The 20,776-nt window shown below is 44.4% G+C and overlaps 1 protein-coding gene across 5 annotated transcripts in view; it reads left to right on the top strand.

The window, feature by feature from the left end:
* Positions 1 to 20,776, top strand: part of PACS2 (phosphofurin acidic cluster sorting protein 2) — a 180,179-nt gene that overhangs the window by 64,873 nt on the left and 94,530 nt on the right. For 4 of the 5 annotated variants that reach the window (XM_084637744.1, XM_084637746.1, XM_084637743.1 and 1 more), the window contains exons 3-7: positions 1,203 to 1,292; positions 9,950 to 10,075; positions 12,428 to 12,590; positions 16,255 to 16,328; positions 18,895 to 18,975. In XM_084637744.1, coding sequence (XP_084493870.1) covers positions 1,203 to 1,292; positions 9,950 to 10,075; positions 12,428 to 12,590; positions 16,255 to 16,328; positions 18,895 to 18,975 — 534 coding nt within the window. The remainder of the gene's footprint in view (positions 1 to 1,202; positions 1,293 to 9,949; positions 10,076 to 12,427; positions 12,591 to 16,254; positions 16,329 to 18,894; positions 18,976 to 20,776) is intronic. The other variant, XM_084637745.1, reaches the window with a different exon arrangement.

Genomic DNA, 20,776 nt, shown 5'->3' with positions numbered 1-20,776 from the left:
ATACAAAGGGGTTCTTGCTGGAAGGCTGCAGTATAGCACAATATTTTTCTTAGAATTCAGAACAGGAACACGTAAGAACCCAAAGCTAGAGCAACAAGGTGCGGTGCTCCTGAAAACAGACACAACTCACCTCCACTTTACTGTGAACTGTCTGTAGACTCACTGCTGCTGATCCTAGATTGTGCACTTCCCTATGTAGCCCCCCAGCCTGGCAGCAGGACCAAGAAACCCCCCAGAAATTTCAAGTGACAGCTTAGTTTTAAGTTTTCCATACACTACTGTTACAATCACTTGGTCCATAGATCCCTAAGGAGGTGTTCCCATATCCTCAATAAATGGTACCAGTCTGGGCGATCCCACCATGCAGCACATGAGCCATTCCTGCAGCTACTTCTATTTCTTTCAGATGAAGCCTCATCTCCCCTTTATTGGCATCCGTAATGGTTGTTTGAACAGGCCTCCCTCCCTGAACAGGGAGCCCACTTCACTTGCAGACTACCAGCTGCTCAGCATCCTAGAGCCCCACTGTGTCCCTGCTTTGCTGGGAGAAGCTGCTGCTTGCCTTGGTGTTGCCTGGTGTAGAAATGGGTTTGGCAAAAGGGGAGGCAACACAAGGGGAAGGGTGGTTGGAGGACAGGGTGTAGATGGTGTCAGGGAGCAGAGCAGGACTAGCTTCAAGCTGGACTAGCTTCTGCTTCCATCCAGCAGCACCATACAGTAGAACCTCAGGGTTACAAACACCAGAGTTACAAACTGACCAGTCAACCACACACCTCATTTCGAACCGGAAGTAGGCAATCAGGAAGTAGCAGAGACTGGGGGCAAAGCAAATCCAGTATAGTACTGTGTTAAATGTAAACTACTATAAAAAAGGGAAAGCAGCGTTTTTTTTCTGCATAGTAAAGTTTCAAAGCTGTATTAAGTCAATGTTCAGTTATAACTTCCCAAAGAACAACCATAATGTTTCGTTCAGAGTTACGAACGTTCGAGTTATCAGCAACTTGCATTCCTGAAGTGTTCGGAACATGGAGGTTCTACTATCTTTTCACTACAAACCCTGCTGTCTGCGAGAGTGCCCCCTATTGATTGCGTCCAAACTTTGGCAATGAGCCAGGTTGCACTAGCCAGTTCCCAAAGGGTGAAAGGAACAAGCCGGGACTAATGCTCAGACCTTTACTTGACCAGGTTTTCTTTCTGTGTAGGGCTCGAAGCGAATACTACGGTCTCATGAAATTGTGCTGCCACCAAGCGGACATGTGGAAACCGAACTTGCACTAACTTTTTCACTACAGGTAACATAGTAACAAAGTCCAAAGTGAATGTGCTCATCTGATTTTTGCATTAAACCAAGTTCTGATGTATTTGTTTTAACAAGTCTTCATGTAAATGTTCCTCTGAAATAATTATAGGCAGTTCTGGCAATGGCACCTGTAGTCAACGCTTTTTCATTATAAGCTAAAAAGCCATTTAGGTTGAAATTTTCCATGTGATGGAGTTTCTGCCTCAGGCTGAATATTTTGGGACATTTCAGCAGAAATGGTCTAGCCACTTCCAAGAGCAAGACTGGAGAAAAATAGCTGGTCTTGCCAATGTTAAATTCTTACAGCTGATTTGAGGAGCTCTAGCACCTCCATGCTTTGGAGCAAAGATTTGAAACTTGACAGGGCTAGCATTGGAGTGGGAGGTACAGTTTTCTGTTCCTGTGGAAATCAATTGGATATTGGCAAATTGTAAGCTTCTGAAAATGGTAGTTTCCATATCCTTAGTGGAGTTTGGGGCTGGGATCTAAAAATCGCTGAAAATTGTCGGTACATGCTCAGTACGAACCCCCAGAATGCACAGTGTGTGTCCTGCTCAGCAGCAGCGTTCCCTCCAGCAGAAATGCAGAATGTCCTGCGCTGGGGTATATGACATTATCCTTCCCCTGCATGCAGTCTGTTACCTAGCTTGGATCTCATGCATCCAGGAGTGCTGCAGGGCTGAAAAACTGCCCCTTCAATTGCTGCTCCTGGTTGCTGGGGCTGTTGCAGGCGCAGGTGCTAGGCAGAGCAGGAAGGCTTTTTTCTGTGCTTCCATTGCTCTCCTTGCTAGCATCCAGGTAACGTGGAGGGAGAAGGAAGAAGGGGCAGGCCTGGGGATGAGGGGGAGCAGGATTAGGAGTCGAGCAGTCTTTGGGGGATGAATAGAATGAAGAAAGCCATTTAATGGGAGCAGCTGCCTCAGGCTGGCCTGCCCTTTTCTCTCCTCCATCTCCAAAATCCTCCAGCATTCTTCTCTGCAGTTGCTCCTGGGGTGGCTTTGGATTTCCCACTAGCTTTTTCAGGATCCCGCATCACCAACTTCTGCTAGGTGTGAGAGATGGGCTCCTTTCTCCTCTCACGCTCTTCCTACTGCTCTGGGGTACCCTTGTGGGAAAATAAGTGACTGCTCTTCAGTGACAAGGAATGCCACACATGGAACAGCAGCCTCCTGGCTGGGAGCTGGCAGGAGGCCATGAGGTCTAGTCCGACTCTTCCACTGACTGCTGTTAATTCTAGGCACTCAATTGCCCTTACCACAAACCAGGCCTCCTACCTTAGACTAGTGTCATCCCCCACATTTTACAGAAGGGAGTAACTGGGAGGCTGCATAAAATCCCCTTCTGCTAGAGTCAGGAATGGAACCTGCTTTAAAACTGCTTTAGAACAGGAGGAAAACAAGAACCACAGGCGCGCACACAGAGTTCTCTGATTGTTAGTCACTTGGCAACTTCGGATTCTGCAAATGCTGTGCTTGCTTTTAAAAAATAAAGCTCTTGCCTTTTCCCTTTTATGGGAAACATTAGCTTGGCCACCTTTCCAGGGGTGGCACAGTGGGAGTTTCGCCTAAGGAGCACTAAAATAGGGCCCTCACCAAGCTCTGCCAGTGCATGATGCTATAAATTAATGGTAGATGGATATTAAGTCTTGCCTTTTTGCCGAGATTAGACAAATCAGGCTTCCTGCGGATATAGGGATGCAGGTCTCCTGCTCTAACCACTGGATGTGCTGCTCTGATCTTCCGCATGCGGAAAATGAGGATGGAGGCTTGTTTGCTATGAGTGAATTGCACTCTTAAGGGCTGAGAGCGGTCCTTGTGGTGAAGACGGCGTGCCCTAAGCATAGCAAAGTACAGGCTAATGAGACTCAGAAATGTTGCTAATCTGGAATAGCCCCATTTGGGGAATGCTTAGAAGTTTTGTTTTTTTCAAATTTGCTGAACTGTTTGGCTAGAAAGAAATAAGGTCCCAGTACAGTGAGGTCTGGACAACAGATAGGGTCTTTCATACTCCAAAAGCAGTTAAACCCTGTGCTACACATGGGTAACGAGAGCAGAGGGAATGGGGATAACTGCGATAGTGCTTTTGTCATCTGTTGCCTGAGAATCCTGGGAGCTGCCAAGCCAAACTGAGACATTGAGATAGGTGCTTACCTAGCCCTTCTCTGATACAGGCTGAGTTAAATGGGGCCTAACTGCCAAACAAGTTTTCACTGCAGAGTGAGTAGAGGCAGCAAAGCTGTAGCTCAAGAATAAAATAACATGCAGCTCTGAGAATTTTTCTTCCAGGTGTTGGCTAACTGTAGATGCCCAGTCTTGCAGCAAACCAGATCTCCTGAGGTGATTAGGGGTGAAGTGAGACACTCTCCCTCACCCCATTCCACTAGGAGCAAATGCTTTTACCTCACATAGCTGGCTAAGCATATGGTTTTCTAGGACTTCCAGTTACCCAATAGCTGGAGGCAGGATTTGGCTTCTCTTCGGTCTGCATTAATACATGCACTCAGTTAAGAGAACTATAGCTACCAGGGAAATAGGCAGCGGTGAGCACACTCTAAATCTTCCACTTCCTCTGCACCTGAGGTTTCTCCTCTTTACTTCTCTGACTTGCAGCATGTATCTTTTGGACATCTCATGGATGCACTGAGTTTTAATTTACCCTTCTAGCTTAGAACACACCACCGTTTAAAATGTGGAGTTGTAACATGTAGAACACTGTCCTACGGTCCATCAGGGTCAATTTGCATTGACGTGTTTGGGAGTTCAGTCTGAGCAAGGGCTGCAGAACTGTGCCCTAGACACTTAGACTCACTGTGTTTAAGGTCAGAAGGGACCATTGTGATCATCTAGTGATTCTAGTCTGACCTTCTGCATGTTGCAGGCCACAGAACCTCACCCACCCACTCCCGTAATAGACCCTTAACCTCTGGCCGAATTACTGAATCCTCAGATCATGGTTTAAGACTTGAAGTTACAGAGAATCCACCATTTACACTAGTTTAAACCTGAAGTGACCCATGCTGCAGAGGAAGGCGAAAAAACCCCGGGATCTCTGCCAGTCTGACTCAGGGAAAATTCTTTCTTAACCCCAAATATGATCCTGAGCAGGTGGGAAAAAATTCTCTGTAACTCAGAGCCCTCCCCCTCTAGTGCCCTGTCTCTAGCAATTGGGGATTTTGAGCTTTTATGAAATGAAACCGGAGAGGCAAGTGTGATGCAGTGAGAACTGGTCACTGAGACAAGGTGAGGTTCTCATAGATTACATGAAGGATTTGTGGTGTTATGCACAGCAATGTGTGGGATGTCTTTCTGAAATGGCATAGTAGGATTTTAATGACGGGCACCGATTGTCTTTTAATTAGATGACAGCTTGAAGGTACTTTGTCTCTGAGCTAATAACCACAGCCTGGGCTAGATAAAGGCCGAAACCTAAGGCCATGATGTTTGAGAGACTTCCTAGGCTGAGGGTTGTTGGCCCAAATGCCATTACTGATCCTGGGAACACCTTAAGTTATGTAATGCTATCAGTCTCCTGACCTGTGCGCCTTGCCCAGCTCTTGTACCCTTCACTGTTCTGATTTGCTCCTGCTCTGAAACTCCCTAGAGCCTAGAATTTAACCCAGGATTCCCTTGTCTCACCATTCCTCTGCTGTCAGCAAATGTGAGCGAAACCCGCTGGCAAAGTGTCCCATCCCCCTCTAGAGCTGATCCAGAGGATGGCAATTTATTACTGTTGGTCATTTGTTCAAGTTACAGAGGTCTGTTTGATGGATCTAAAGTTCCAACCTACTGGTGACCCATGCTGATATCAATAGGATGCCACATGAGGGATCTTCCTTTTCCCAGTTTTGATTTTTAAAACCTAGGAAATTACACTTACACACAAACATGCTACATTAAAAAAACATTCAGGTTGCAAATTCAAGCTCTCAAAATTTAGGATATGCCTGAACTCAGGGGGACTGGTTTAGGGTTACACAGGCCCATCTATTATATATTTTTAGTCTCATTATTTTTCTGCAGCATCCCTGCTTCATTCAGTGCACAGGATGGATGGTGCTCTCGGGATGAATCGGGTGTGTAACGAAGGAGGCTGTTGTCTATAGGGCCTCTACCTCAGTTATTGCAGAAATTTGAAGGTGTGTGGTGAATGAGGCAGGGGCAGGAAAGCTGGGTTAGCACAGCTGAATGCTGCCCTGGAAAGTTGGATTCTATCCTTTCCTCTGCCACAGAGTTGCTGGGCAAGTTGTTTAAGACGTGATCTCTAATGATGTTCCTCATTTTCTTGGTGCGTCACTTGAACTCTTTGGTCTGATTTGCAGAAATGCTTTGAAGTGCAGAGTTGTGCTTTGAATGTATGAAGTATGTATGTATAATGCTAAGTGCTCTGAAAAATCAGGTCCTAGGGATCTCAAATTGGGCACCTAAAATTCGTGGATACTCTTGACCTTAGTTTCCTGGTGCCTCAGTTCCCCGTCTGTAAAATGGAGATAATAGCACTGTTTATTTCACAAAAGTATTGTGAAAATAAATTCATTATAGTATCTGAGTGTTTCACATACATTAGTGATGAGCACCATAGAAAAGCCCACAAGGCAATTAATAATTGTATTTTCAGAGTAGGGTTTGAATAGTGTGGCCCAGGGCTAATTTACTGCATGCATTGAGCAACAAGGGAAAAACATTGTGTGGCTGCTCATTCTGTGAGCACTGTCCATCCTGTGCACTGAATGTGTCACAGTAGAAAAATTTGCAAAAAGAAAAGGAGTACTTGTGGCACCTTAGAGACTAACCAATTTATTTGAGCATAAGCTTTCGTGAGTTACAGCTCACTTAAAAATTATGTGATCATGTATTTAAAGACTGTATCATAATGCATATGCCCAGGCAGGTCAAATGCTTGACTTTGCAACCTGGCTGTTCTTGTAACATAGTTCTTTTGTGTGTACTATATCGTTATGTGAGAAGGTGCTTTCCCATGTGTATAGACTCCATTTTAAATGTTTATTGGTTCATAATAAAACTGGATCTTGAATACTGATTGAAACACACAAACTCTCGGGGCCCAGCCTTTCTAGAATATGTGAATCACAAGTTGGGTATCCTGGTTCCTGCTGGGTATCCTGCCTCCCCTGGATCTCAGTGTCGGACACTTCAGAAAGGAAATTCCTATAGACGATACCTGGCCCTGAAGTGAAGGCCAAGAGTTCTCAGCAGGAACAGCCATGTAGTTACTAAAAACAAAACCCAAATGTTGGAAGCCCAGGGTATTAATCCTGACAGCACCTCAGTCACACTGTCTAGCCTTGCTGGTGATGACAGGACACAACTCTGACACCCTGAAGAACAAGCCAGACTCTGGCAGGCTTGTCAGCACCTGTGAGGTCAGGACTGGCTCTTGAGAGAGAACCATTTGGTGATTAGTAGGGCTGTCAAGTGATTAAAAAAATTAATCACAGTTAAACAATAACAGAAATCTAAAAATATTTAAATAAATGGCAATATCTACATTTTCAAATATATTGATTTCAATTACAACACAGAATACACAGTTGACAGTGCTCACTTTATATTATTTTTGATTACAAATATTTGCACTGTAAAAAACCAAAAGAAAATAGTATTTTTCAGTTCACCTAATACAAGTACTGTAGTGCAATGTCTTTATCATGAAAGTAGAACTTACAAATGTAAAATTATGTAGGAAAAAAACAGCATTCAAAAATAAAACAAACAATGTAAAACTTTAGAGCCTACAAGTCCACTCAGTCCTACTTCTTGGTCAGCCAATCGCTCAGACAGACACGTTTGTTTAACTTTTGCAGGAGCTAATGCTGCCGGCTCCTTGTTTACAATGTCACCTGAAAGTGAGCACAGGCGTTCTCATGGCACTTTTGTAGCCAGTGTTGCAAGATATTGACATGCCAGATGCGCTAAAGATTCATATCTCCCTTCATGCTTCAACCACCATTCCAGAGGACATGGTCCCATGCTGATGACGGGTTATGCTCAATAACAATCCAAAGCAGTACCACTGATACATGTTCATTTTCATCCTCTGAGTCAGATGTCACCAGCAGAAGGTTGATTTTCTTTTTTGGTGGTTTGGGTTCTGTAGTTTCCGCATCTCAGTATTGCTCTTTTAAGACTTCTGAAAGCATGCTCTGCACTTCGTCCCTCTCAGATTTTGGACGGCACTTCAGATTCTTAAACCTTGGGTCGAGTGCTGTAGCTATCTTTAGAAATCTCACATTGGTACCTTCTTTGCGTTTTGTGAAATCTGCAGTGAAAGTTGTAGTGTTCTTAAAACTGAGTGCTGGGTTATCATCCGAGACTGCCATAACATGAAATATATGGCAGGATACGGGTAAAATAGAGCAGGAGGCATACAATTCTCCTCCAAGGAGTTCAGTCACAAATTTAATTAACACATTTTTTTTAACGAGCATCATGAGCATGGAAGCATGTCCTCTGGAATGGTGGCCAAAACATGAAGGGGCATACGAATGTTTAACATCTGGCAAGTAAATGCCTTGCAATGGTAGCTTAAAAAGTGCAATGCGAACGCCTGTTCTCACTTTCAGTTGACGTAAATAAGAAGTGGGCAGCATTATCTCCTGTAAATGTAAACAAACTTGTTTGTCTTAGCGATTGGCTGAACAAGCAGTTGGATTGAGTGGACTTGTAGGCTCTAAAGCACGGGTGGGCAAACTACAGCCCACGGGCCACATCCGGATAGCCAGCCAATTTTATCCAGCCCTTGAGCTCCTGCTGGGGAGCAGGATCTGGGGCTTGCCCTGCTCTCGTGCTCCAGCCGGGGAGTGGGGTCGGGGGCACTCTACATGGCTACCAGAAGCAGCAGCATGTCCCCCCTTTGGCTTCTACACAAAGGGGGAGCCAGGGGGCTCCGCATGCTGCCCCCACCCCAAGCGCTGCCCCTGCAGCTCCCATTAGCTGGGAACATCAGCCAATGGGAGCTGCAGGGGTGGTGCCTGCGGACAGGGCAGCATGCAGAGCCACCTGACCGCGCCGCTGCATAGGAGTTGGAGTGGGGACATGCTACTGCTTCTGGGAGCTGCTTGAGGTAAGCGCCACCCAGAGCCTGCACCGCTGACTCCCTCCTGGGCCCCAGTCCCAGCCCTGATCCCCCTCCTGCCCTCTGAACCCCTCGATCCCAGCCTGGAGCACCCTCCTGCACCCCAGAGCCTGCACCTCCAGCTGGAGCCCTCACTCCCTCTCACACCCCAGCCCAGATCTCCCTCCTGCCCTCTGAATCCCTCAATCCCAGTTCGGAACACCATCCTGCACCCCCAGTTGGAGCCCTCACCTCCTCCCCCATGCCATGCCCCAACCCCCTGCTCCACCTTCTGAACCCCTTGGTCCCAGCCTGGAGCACCCTCCTACCCCTCATCCCCACCCCAGAGCCCGCACCTCCAGCCGGAGTCCTCACCCCCCCTTCCCACATCCTAACCCTCTGCCCCAGTCTGGAGCCTCCTCCTGCACCTTTTAACTCCTCATTTCTGGCCCCACCCCAGAGCCCGCACCCCCAGCCAGGACCCTCACCCCCTCCACAAACCCCAACCCCAATTTCGTGAGCATTCATGGTTCGCCATACAATTTCCATACTCAGTTGTGGCCCTCGGGCCAAAAAGTTTGCCAACCCCAACTCTAAAGTTTCGGTTTTGAGTGCAGTTATGTAACAAAAAATCTACATTGGTAAGTTGCACTTCCACCATAAAGAGATTGCACTACAGTACTTGTATGAGATGAATTGAAAAATACTATTTCTCTTGTTTATCATTTTTACAGTGCAAATATTCGTAATAAAAATATCAAGTGAGCACTGTACACTTTGTATTCTGTGTTGTAATTGAAATCAATATATTTGAAAATGTAGAAAAACATCCAAAAATACTTAATAAATTTCATCTGGGATTCTGTTGTTCAACAGTGCAATTAAAACTGTGATTAATCTTTTTGAGTTTATTGCGTGAGTTAACTGTGATTATTCAACAGCCCTAGGGGTTACACAGATCTCTGCACTCTTGCAAATAGCTGTCAGCAAGACAGAGCACAGGGATTCAGTTTGTCTACTGAGAAATAACCATGAGGACGTTGTGCGCACAAAACTCCTGCCATTCAGTAAGTTGCTTACATGAGAAATAAACATACAGTTGAGGATCAGGCTTCCCTGTGCTGTGATTGGCTGGGCCAGTTCCTTTCTTGTATAATGGACATAGGTCAATTGAGGTTTATGCGAACTGATTTCCCTTCCCAGCCACCCAAACAAGCTCATGTTCTGTTAGAGACCCATTGAAAGCACTTCTGCAGAGCTGTGTTTGTAAGATGAGTAATTATTTTGGATTCTTCAGTGTTGTGAGGGCAGAACCAACAGAGTGGTGAAAAGAGAATGTTTGGCTGTAAAAACTGGCCAAGAGTGTTCAGTCAGAAGTACCTAAAGCTTGGCCTTCCTGGGAACCAGTGCAGAGTACTAGAACAAAAGATTAGATGAACTGTAAACATCTTTAAAAGCACTGGGACTGGGCGAGGTATTTAACTTTAAGAAGCAAAAGTGTGTGTCAGCTGTAAACGGGGTAGCTGGGAGCTAGTGGCAAGAAGTGTAACGTTTTTTCAAATTGTATTCTGACTTCAGTATCCTCACTTCTTGAAAAGAGAAGGCAACAAGCTTCAGATCATGCTGCAAAGGAGGAAGCGATACAAAAACCGAACGATTCTGGGCTACAAGACTTTGGCAGTGGGCTCCATCAACATGGCCGAGGTAGATGTTCATCAACACAACTCAAAGCGTTCGGATGGAGTCAGCCAGCATATGCCTTCTATCCTCAGTTTAAATCCAAGGCTACCATTCTTTTCTGAGAAAAGTACCTAGATGACTTTCATATGTGTCTCACTTTTCAAGTGTACCAAGGTTTATAGGGCAAGAGTGTTAATGGAAATAATATAAAGTAATAAATGCTATGTATTTTCTATAAAATGTAAGCAGGAAAACCAAGGGCTGGCCTATTTCTCTTATGGTTTTTAAGGTTCAGGCTCAGTTTCAAGTACTTTGCCCAAATATGCTGTCGCTCCCCTTGTCTTTAAAACATGCTTTGGCATGAGAGAGTTTAAGCGCTTCTAATAAATATTCTTAAAAAATAATGCACAAGAACAGTCAACCAAAGATGCAGTAAATTTAGTTCAATTGAGCTAACATCTGTCTGTTTCTTGAATTCTTGAACATAGATAGCACATTTTTCTCTTACTCCATCCAAATACATTAAGGTTGCAAAGTCAAGCATTTCAAAGTTAGGAAATGCTGAAATCAAAGTAGCCTATGCAATCTTAATTCTGCCCCTTTCTGCATGTGCATGATGATAGTTCACCCTGATTGTATAATTTCCACCATTTTCAGTTGGGCTGTTCAGACATTGAAATCTTTAGTTTTACTTTTCATGGTCATTCTTGTTAATACAACTTGATTTCTTGAATATTCATGGAAAGCAGATGACCAAAGGAAGCTGACTTTCAACTTTGAATCAGCAGTTGTGGGAGATGCTTATGGTATCCACTGAACTTCAGTTAGCTTCACACTAATTCTTTTATTCCCTAATCTACGCAGCTGTGTACTTATGAATATTAAAAATATAGTGTTAGAAGCATTGTGTAGCAGAAACCTGCCATACTACACTTAGCATAGAAATCTTCCAGAAAATATCATTCCATAAATTTAGTTCCATCAGTGGAGAATTTATTGCAAAATGAAATGGTTTAACACTGCAATTGTGCTAGGTTGTTGTGATATTAGATAATTGATTGATTTTATCTACAAATTATTTATTTTGTGCAAACTGAGCTGTTAAACGGAAATACTTTTTCACTTCTGCATTTGAGTTTCAGTTAAATCCTAATTTTTTACCTTTTTGTCTTTGTCTTGTATCATGTTTGGTTCATTGTTAATAATTGGAAATTAAACACTAAAAAATATGAGCATCACTCAAGTAAGCTCACCAGCATATCTCTTTAAAATGTTAAGCATTCACTGTTGAAATATAATACTTTTTCTTACTGCTTTGCACTTCTGACAGCAGAGGATATGAAAATGCTAAATATCTATGAAGTATTTGCAATGTGTTTGAATCTAAAAGAGGATGTCAGCTGGAATTTTTTTGAAATTCACTAACTTAAAAACATCTAGTTTCTGATAGAGCACCCTATAAATAGTACGTCCTGGAATTTTTAGTTCCTTAATTTTTACAAGAGTTTTTCTTCTCCCCGCTGATGTCAGATGCAAAACTGAACAGATAGGTTAAGGATAGGAGGGGTAGACTGGTGGGTCACCAACACAAAGGTGGCCAATTGAAGCTTTGAGTGGATGAGGTCACCCAGGGGGAAAGTGGAGAATAGGAGGGGGCCAGATATAGAGTCCTGCGGAACACTGATAAAGACCAGGAGGGGAGGTGCGACTGAAAGGGCATTTGGATGGGTGGGAAGAGCACAAGAGGGACAGTCTTGGAAGCCTAGAAGAGAAACTATAGGAGGAAGGTATGATCATCATCATGTTGAAGGTGGCAAAGAATGGAGAAGCAAATTCCATTTTTTATAGAACCACAAAGATGTCCCTTTGTCTGTGCTTTCACCAGTTCTCATTGTCACATCTAGGTTGCCAGCTGTTTGGGGCAGGGACTTGCTTTTTTCACTTTGTTCTGTAAAGCACCTAACATGCTTGTCCAGGGAAAGGTCACTGCGGATGGTTTCTGCAGCTGGCTTTAAAGTAGATTTGGAGGTTTTTTTGTTTGGGAATTCATGAGAGCTGGATAACTTAATGATCACTAAAATTAGTACCCAGGCAAGCTAACAGAATAATAATGAGGGTAATCCAATAACATGCTTCAGTGTGATCTGATCACGTGTCAAACTGAAATCTTCTGTCCCTGCCACTTCCTTGAGTTGATAACCAAGTAAATTCTGAAATAGCATTAAATAGTGTCTATAACTGGTTGTTCTTCTAGACCCAGGCATTTGAGCCTTCTTGCATACCCAGAGTAACTCATTAAAGAACTCTTCCAATATTAGTGGATGGGAATCAGGCCCACAACATTTAAATATAAGACTGTTACTTCCCCAATCCCAGGTGATGCAGCACCCGACTGAAGGAGGCCAGGTTCTGAGCCTTTTCAGTAACATCAAGGAAGCCACAGCCAAAGTAGCAGAGATCTGGATCTTCTCACTGTCTAGTCAGCCAATAGACCATGAAGACAGCACCATGCAGCCTAGCCAGAAGATCAAGTCCACAGGTAAAGATATGCCCTCTATTGAACTTCAGCCCATCTGTTTCCTCTCCCGTTTCTTCCCTTCCTTTTTCCCGAAAGCCCACCTGGTTGGAAGCTGCCTCAACTTACATTTTTGTGATATAAATACAACAGAAAAAAACTAAACAAACTGGCCTTGTCTCTGCCACCACCTTGCTCCCTTCCCCACCATGTCAAATCCCCTTCTCCATCCCTCCACCTGGTCTCTTCAGATAGCATGAGCTTTCAGGCATGGACTGCCTTATGTTTGTAAAGTGCCTGTCCCAGTGGGGCCCTCGTCCTGCATGGGACCTTCAAACATCACAAATAACGTGCCACTTCCTGTATTTTGCTGATAACCAAAAGCTTCAAGGAGGGTAGGGCTAGGAAAGAGAAGTAGTAAATATCATTTAAAAAAAACAAAACTACAATGTGGTCTAGGTTGGGAGGGGTGAAGAGGAACCAAAACAGAGCACTGCAAATAACCATGGAAATCAGCTTTGTTCTCCTCCCTCTTCCATATTCTCTGTGAAGTCAAATCCTCTCTGACCTAGGGCTTGTCTACTGAAGATGAAGCTAAACCACAAAAAGGCACTCTCAGTAAAGAATGGTTTCAGAGTAGCAGCCGTGTTAGTCTGTATCTGCAAAAAGAAAAGCTTGAGTTTATGCTCAAATAAATTTTAGTCTCTAAGGTGCCACAAGTCCTCCTTTTCTTTTTTCAGTAAAGAATGAGTGTGTCCATGTGGGGAGCTAGCCTGGAATAGCTACAGTGGACTAGTTATCATGTAGACAAACCCCTAGGCTTCTGAGATCCTGTGCTCCATTGGTTCTTGATAAATTCTCATCTGGCACGAGTTCAGATTTCCTTACCTCTTTACTATGTGTCACAGGGTGTCTGGTCTCTGCAGATAGACTGAGCCCAGCTTCCCTAGATGGGAGCAGGTGAGTCTCATCCAGCTAATTAAAGGGGGCTGCGCAACACCTGGGCCTATAAAGGGCTGCTGGTAGGCAGCTGGGGAGGAAGGATGGAGACAGGCTGAGATGTGGTCAGATGAGGCCACACTGGAGTGGAGCTAACTGCTGTGGTGGGTCCCTGGAGCAAGGGGGCCAGGGGCTCCAGGAAGAGAGGGGAGCAGACCTGGACAAGGCAAGGAAGCTGCCAGGAGCTGGAGTGCCAGAGACCCCTGGGAGGAGTGGCCCTGAAGCTTGGGGGCCAGGTATTGACTTAAGACTGTCTTCTGTTTAACCTTTGTTATAAAACGTTGTAAAAGAATAACCCACAGCTGAGAGTGGGTGTGGCAGCATATGTTCGAAGATGGGGGTATAGCAGCGGCACCCAGTGACACCATGACAATAGCATGTAATTATTTGACATTTGGGAATGGATTGTGGGATGGGGGTGGGGGATGAGGGTTTGTAGCTGATGGTATATAGTCCTCACTCTGAAGGTTAATGTTTAATGGTAGAATTGCAGGCAAACGGAGTTAATTTCTAGGACGAATCAGTACCAGTTCTTAACAGTGCTATAACTATACTGTAATATGAAAGAGGTTCTCGAGATGTATGTAAGGAGAAGCAGAATTGGGGCCCATGGTGTTCATTCCCTTCTGTGTTGCATCATACACAAGCACCATCATAAGGGAGCCATAGGAACCCCATTTTGCAGTTGTTTTTCTAGGGCTCCATTTCTTCGCACTCTCAGCATTAAACGAAGAGCTCACTACAACACCTAAACAGAATATAGATTGGTTCCAGTTCCTGGTCTCGCTTAACATTGCTGTTTGGAACACACGTTGTCATGAGCACTTGGCATGTTCACCATACACTTGTTTACACCAAATACTGTAACAAAAAATAATAATCTAAAGAAACTCTCTGCAGGGTCAAACCGAAGTACAAATGGGAAGCACAACACCAAAAGTTAAATGAAATAGTATGTGTATGCATCAATAGACCACAAACCTGACTCCTTACTGACATGAGGGGGGACAGAGGACACTCTCAAGGACACTTGAGAGCTGAAGGACACTCCAAGGAAGTAGAGACGTGTTTGGAGCTGGTGATATTTTGAACTGTTGCTTTGCTGTTAGACACTTAGGTAATATGGGGCAATGTGGATTGAAAATTTCATTAGTAAGTTAGATAGAAATGTTTATCTCCTTGTCCTGTTTTTGATTGGTGACTGTTGTATCAACTGGCTGTTACAAAAACCAAGATGAGAGGTTCTTCCATAGAGAGCTTCTACTGCATGATCTCTGGAGGCTAGACTCTACTGTTACTCTGGTTTACCTCACATGACTAAATCTTGCACACTTCTAGAGAGTAAGTTTATGGGTTGTTTTAAAAAAAAAAAAAGTGATATCACTAAGAAGTGACAGGTTTGTAACATGTTAGTGCTTGTTCTAAATCAACTACATCTTGCTGTGGAGTCACCAGGTTCTAGGGTTGGGCTAGCCCAGTGGCTGTCAACCTTTCCAGATTACTGTACCCCTTTCAGGAGTCTGATTTGTCTTGTGTACCCCCAAGTTTCACCTCACTTAAAAAATCAGACATAAAAATACAGAATAGTCAGAGCATACTATTACTAAAACATTGCTGACTCATTTTTATCATATAATTATAAAATAAATCAATTGGAATATAAATATTGTACTTACGTTTCAGTATCTAGTATACAGAGCAGTATAAACAAATCATCATCTATGAAATTTTAGTTTGTACTGACTTCGCTAGGGCTTTTTATGTCGCCTGTTGTAAAACTAGGCAAATATCTAGATGAGTTGATGCACCCCTTGGAAGACCTCTGAGTACCCCCAGCGGTATACATACCCCTGGTTGAGAACCACTGGGCTAGCCAACCCAACCACATAAGCTACTCTTCCAAAACGCACTCACGGTAACAGTCTAAAGTAAATGACATTATTAACTTCAATTATCTGAGCACAAATATGTGATTTTTATACAGTGTGCATAAAAGATCTTGGTTTCCATGCTTGGAGGCCTTCCCTTTACATGGCTTCTGTTCTCTGTACCTGCACTGTGACAGGATAATGGCTTAATTCTGAATTCAGATAGGAAGTCCATGTTGCAAGATACATGGGCATGCACCACACAGTGTACGAGATGCCTAGTTGGAGTCCAGAATAGAGTGAGACCATTTACTTGGTGTATCATTTCAGTAAAGAACAGGCTCTTTTTTTCCCTCAACAGATTTGGTCCTGCATACCAGTTGTGCCTGGTTAGGGGAACAAATCCTGGGGAAGTGTGTAGCTTGGGTTGCCCCATGGGTAGAGGCTGAGTGATGCCCATTCCATCTTGGACTATATGCCAGTGGTCCCTACTTATTTCCTAAAGGGGTGGACATGCCAGACTGGCTCCCTGTGGGGGAAGGACTCACCTGCATGCCAACCTTCTCTACTTTGCGGTCAAATTTCCTGTCTGCTAGCTGAGTATTTCTCCTCTTCCCTTTCTCTGTGGGAAGTTCTCATCCTACCTGTCTAGTGCAGCTAAAAGATACACCCTTAGTCTTCTCTCCAAATGTTCATATTCCTTGATTCTAGGAATGTTAGCCAGTGTGAATTTTTTGAAGTTTGCTCTCCTGAGCATCAAGGCTTCCCCTTCTTTCCAAAGGGAGTCTTACAAGACTTTATGTGCTTTCCTTACCTTACAGATAACTATTCTGAAGAAGAGTATGAGAGCTTTTCTTCTGAGCAGGAAGCCAGTGATGATGCTGTCCAGGGACAGGTACTGTATGTGAAGCTGCTGTTCAGTGCTCTACAAAGGATTTCTTCCCCAGAAGCGCATAAACTGATAATAATCACTCTTTGCTTAACTTTTAACAAGATGGATATATGGCTAAATAGTCCAGTGTACAAGCAACGCCTACCACTTCCTCATTGGGGGGTGGGGATGGGGGGTTAGAGGGGATCCAGGCCTGCACACTACTCTGGGTCCTGACCCAGGGATTCTTTAAATACAAGCCATATGTTGCTTCCCTTTAGTAGTTGCTGCTTCTCCCTTGGTCTCATCACCTGATGGAGTTTTCTCTGTTCCCTGCTTGAGCAGGGTCTTGCAGGCCACCTCACCCGGAGAGTTCCTCTGTCTTCCAGCCCTTCCTCACCGCTCAGGTCCCAGCCAGGAACTGATGAGCTCATCTCCTGCAGCTCCTTTTAACTGAGCCTGCGGTGCTCTGATTGGCTCCCTCCCTGCAGCCTTTCTAGGCAGGCCTGGGGGACCCACCTTTGCCGTTCCTTTTCTGGGGCAGGGTGTGGTAGGACCGTGGAAAGCCCCAGCTGGAGGCCTCGAAAAACCTGTACAGCTTGTCACAGGGCCCTAGAGCCTAGAATTAACATGGTCAATAACTTTTAAATCTGTACTTCAGTGGGTAGTTGTATGTGGTGAGAGATTATTTTTTTCCCCAGTGTTTTCCCCTTCCTTTGAACTCTGTGCAATTTGGACATCCATGGATAGAAAGATAGTCACAACCGAGATCTCTGCTTCTTAAGCAGCCTCAGCCTCTGATGGGTCCAACTGTGGCAAGAAAGATGGTGGAACTCTGCCACACTCCACCAATGTGAATCGCTGTAATGAGACACTGCTCATGATAGGTCGTGCAGATATTCAAAATGGAACTGTGCAGCTCTGGGCTGAGCTCTGGCTCCAACCTTGGCTCTGCATCTTCTCAGTGTGTGGAAGGTGAATTGATGGTGTCTCCTGAACGCCATCAATTTGTGGCACCAAAATGGGGGGATTGCTCTCTGTAAATGGTCCGGTCTGTGGCCTTCCCTCTCCTTTCCTTACATGAGGGCTGAAATCATTGTGTTGACTTTTAAATGATGAATTACCAATAGGCCTCTGAGTTATTGTCTCGCTGGCACAATGAGGCACTTGACACCTCTTCAGGGTATTCTGGGCTGTCTGCTGACTCCTCTTGGCACTGGGTATTCCGCTTACGTTTTGGGGTCTTTGTACCATTGCAGCTAGAGACTGATGTAAGGGAAAGCTGAGATTCCAGTGAACAGGATAGTGGCTTCAGAGAGGTGCTGGTATTTGTGTGTTGACGTGTCTGAGCCCTGGCTGCTCAGCAACATGCTGCACCCCTAGGGTTTAGTTCTGCCTGCCTTTTCAGCACTCCCTTCTCTATGCAAGATCAGTAAAATCCTTAGCTGGTCTTTACTCAGGGTTAAGTCTCTGCCTCCCCAGTACTTAAAACCTTGCTGAAGGGAGCTACAGGTGAAGACTGAGGGCATGTCTACACTACAAGCTTAACTCGACCTATGTTAGATCCACTTACAGCCCCCTCAGAAGTTACTGCAGTTTGTCATGTCCCCACTGCCCTTCTGTTGGTAGTGTGCATCCTCATCAGGAGTGCTTCCACTGACTTAAGAGAGGCAGTGGAGGGTGCTGCAGCTGCTGCTGCCCCCTCTCCTCCCAGGCTCCCAGCAGGGGGCTGGGAGCCTAGAGGTTGGTTCAGAGTGGGGAGCCTGAGCATCAGCCAGGCTCTAGCTGGTGCCTCCCACCTATGCTGGGATGACAGCCAGGTATGGGGTTCGCAGCATGGAGCCTTCTTCCAGCCTTTGTCAATTTCATGGCTCCAGCATGGAGCTGTAAAATTGACAAGAATGACAACCGACAGCTCATGTAAGCTAAGCAAGGTCTACACAGAAACTGCATCACCCTAACTACACTGATATAAGCCCTATGCCTATTGTGGAGGTGAAGTTATGATGTCGATGTAGTAGGGCGCTTACATCAGCGGGAGAACGTAACAGAAGAATGGCCATACAGGTTCAGACCAAAGGTCCATCCAGCCCAGTATCCTGTCTACCAACACTGACCAATGCCAGGTGTCCCAGATGGAGTGAACCTAACAAGTAATGATCTAGTGATCTCTCACCTGCCATCCATCTCCATCCTCTGACAAACAGAGGCTAGGGACACCATTCCTTACCCATCCTGGCTAATAGCCATTAATGGACTTAACCTCCATGAATTTATCCAGTTCTCTTTTAAACCCTGTTATAGTCCCAGCCTTCACAACCTCCTCAGGCAGGGAGTTCTGTAGGTTGACTGTGTGCTGAGTGAAGAAGAACAAGGGAGCAAGGCTGTAGTGCAGACACTGACATAATTAGGTCGACCTAACTCTGTAGTGTAGACCAGGCCTTAACCAGTTTCTCCTGTGCACCTGTATAATACTAATCACTCCCTGACACGTTTTGTTGCACAAACGAAACATTTCACATCATAATAATAAAACAGCCCTTGCTTGTTCTTGAGGCAAGTGTAAAACCTAACGACTCTTTCTGTGCAGGATTTGGACGATGATGAATATGAGCTGGGCAAGCCAAAGAAGCAGCGGAGATCGATAGTAAGAACGACGTCCATAACCAGGGTCGGTGGAAATTAGTTTTACTAACACTGAATGGGTTTGGCCAGGATGTGCATGCAGCTCAAGAGATTTACAGAGCTATTTACACAATGGTCCCAATGGCGAAATCAGAGATAATCACAGGAGGTGGGAAAGTCCAGAACTAAAATCTAGCCAAGTGATCAAAGTACCAATCAAACCACAGCAGATACTGACAGCCTTATCTGTGAGTACCATCTTGTATCACTTGTGTTACCTGTAAGATGAGAGGACCCCCATGAAAATCATTTAAGGGTGAAATTGACCTAGTGCAGAGGCTAACACAAGATCCATGCATATGTAAGCCTCCGAGTAGGCTTGAAGTAGGGCATAGGCCTTTTACTGGCCCTCTACATGAGGGTGGATTCAGCCCAGATAAGAATTCCAAAATAAAATAATGGAGATGAGGTATGAAATAATAAAGTGGGTTAATGCAAGATGGCATGTGTGTAGTTCAGGCTGTAGGACTTGTCAGATACTATTGTCTGGTAAATGATATGCAGTTACATACTGTGTCATAATAGATGCACACATGGGGCCAGAGTTAAATTTTAGCATAAAACCTTAACTTGCCTTTGAGTGCTGCAACCTTGATGATTTAGTGTTTTTATATACAGTATTTGTGCCATATACAAGATTACCATAACTCTAGGTACTGAGATAAATACCTTTATTGCAGCAACCATGGAATAAGCAGGATTTACTTTGGACCTTAGAGTAGATCTGAAGGGCAGTCTACACACTTATCTACCTCCACTAGTACTATTTCTGACATCAAACATCTGAGAGAGTTCTGAATAGGCCACATTTTTTTCAAATAAAAGGAATCTGCCACCAAAAGAAGTTTCTTCTTCCCCTAAATGAGGATCACAAAAAATCATCAGATGCTGATTTACTAGCTGTTCAGGCCTGGATCAGTGACATTTACAAAATATTTACAAAATTTTTAAATATCTTGTGACAGAATTATGCATCTTGACCAGTAAGTAATGCAGCTTTCTCATGACATAAATCATTTGTTTCTAGTCCTGGCATTTAATCAGATACTGGATCTGAAAACTGCAATCCCATAACTGAATAAAAAAATCATAAAAGCTGCATTTTCTAAACTAATATTTCTGTTAACTTTTTTTCACAGGGGAAGAGGCTCATATGCTAACTAATAAGGCAGCCTGGCCTTAGAGGCAGACCGATTCTTAAAAAGAATAAAAACTTATGAGAGAACTTTCTAAATAGACTTTGTCTAGACTCTTTTGGTGCTTGCAGAATATGGCGGTGGGAGGGGAGAAGGACGCATTGTGGAAAGCTGAGTTTGAGATGGCCTGTGTAACTCCAGATGACACAGCCCCTTGACAAAGATGGTCATCCATCCCCAGACTTATGTCAGTGAACAATTTATACCACAATTTGTGCCATTCTATCATTATACCCCACACAGTGCATATTTATGAAAACAGTTACAGCCTGCATTTCACAAACCAGGGTATAAATTCACTTGCTGGAGGGGAACTGGGTATCTAGTGGCTTTGTTATGGTCATCCTAAACTCCTAACTAAAAACTGTACCTAATAGTATCCACACCATGGTGTATGTAGATAATGCCAAGAACTTATTGGTAGGGCCCTACCAAATTCACAGCCATGAAAAACCCATCACAGACCATGAAATCTCGTCTCGTGTGCTTTTACCCTCTACGATACAGATTTCACGGGGGAGACCAGTGTTTCTCAAATTGGGGGTCCTGACCCAAAAGGGAGTTGCGGGGGAGGGGCGTTATTGCCACTCT

Source organism: Lepidochelys olivacea, assembly GCF_965140295.1.
Source record: "Lepidochelys olivacea isolate rLepOli2 genome assembly, chromosome: 8".
Lineage (NCBI taxonomy): Eukaryota > Metazoa > Chordata > Testudines > Cheloniidae > Lepidochelys > Lepidochelys olivacea.
Note: the sequence above shows the minus strand (reverse complement) of the source record. Positions and strands in the feature narration are given on the sequence as shown.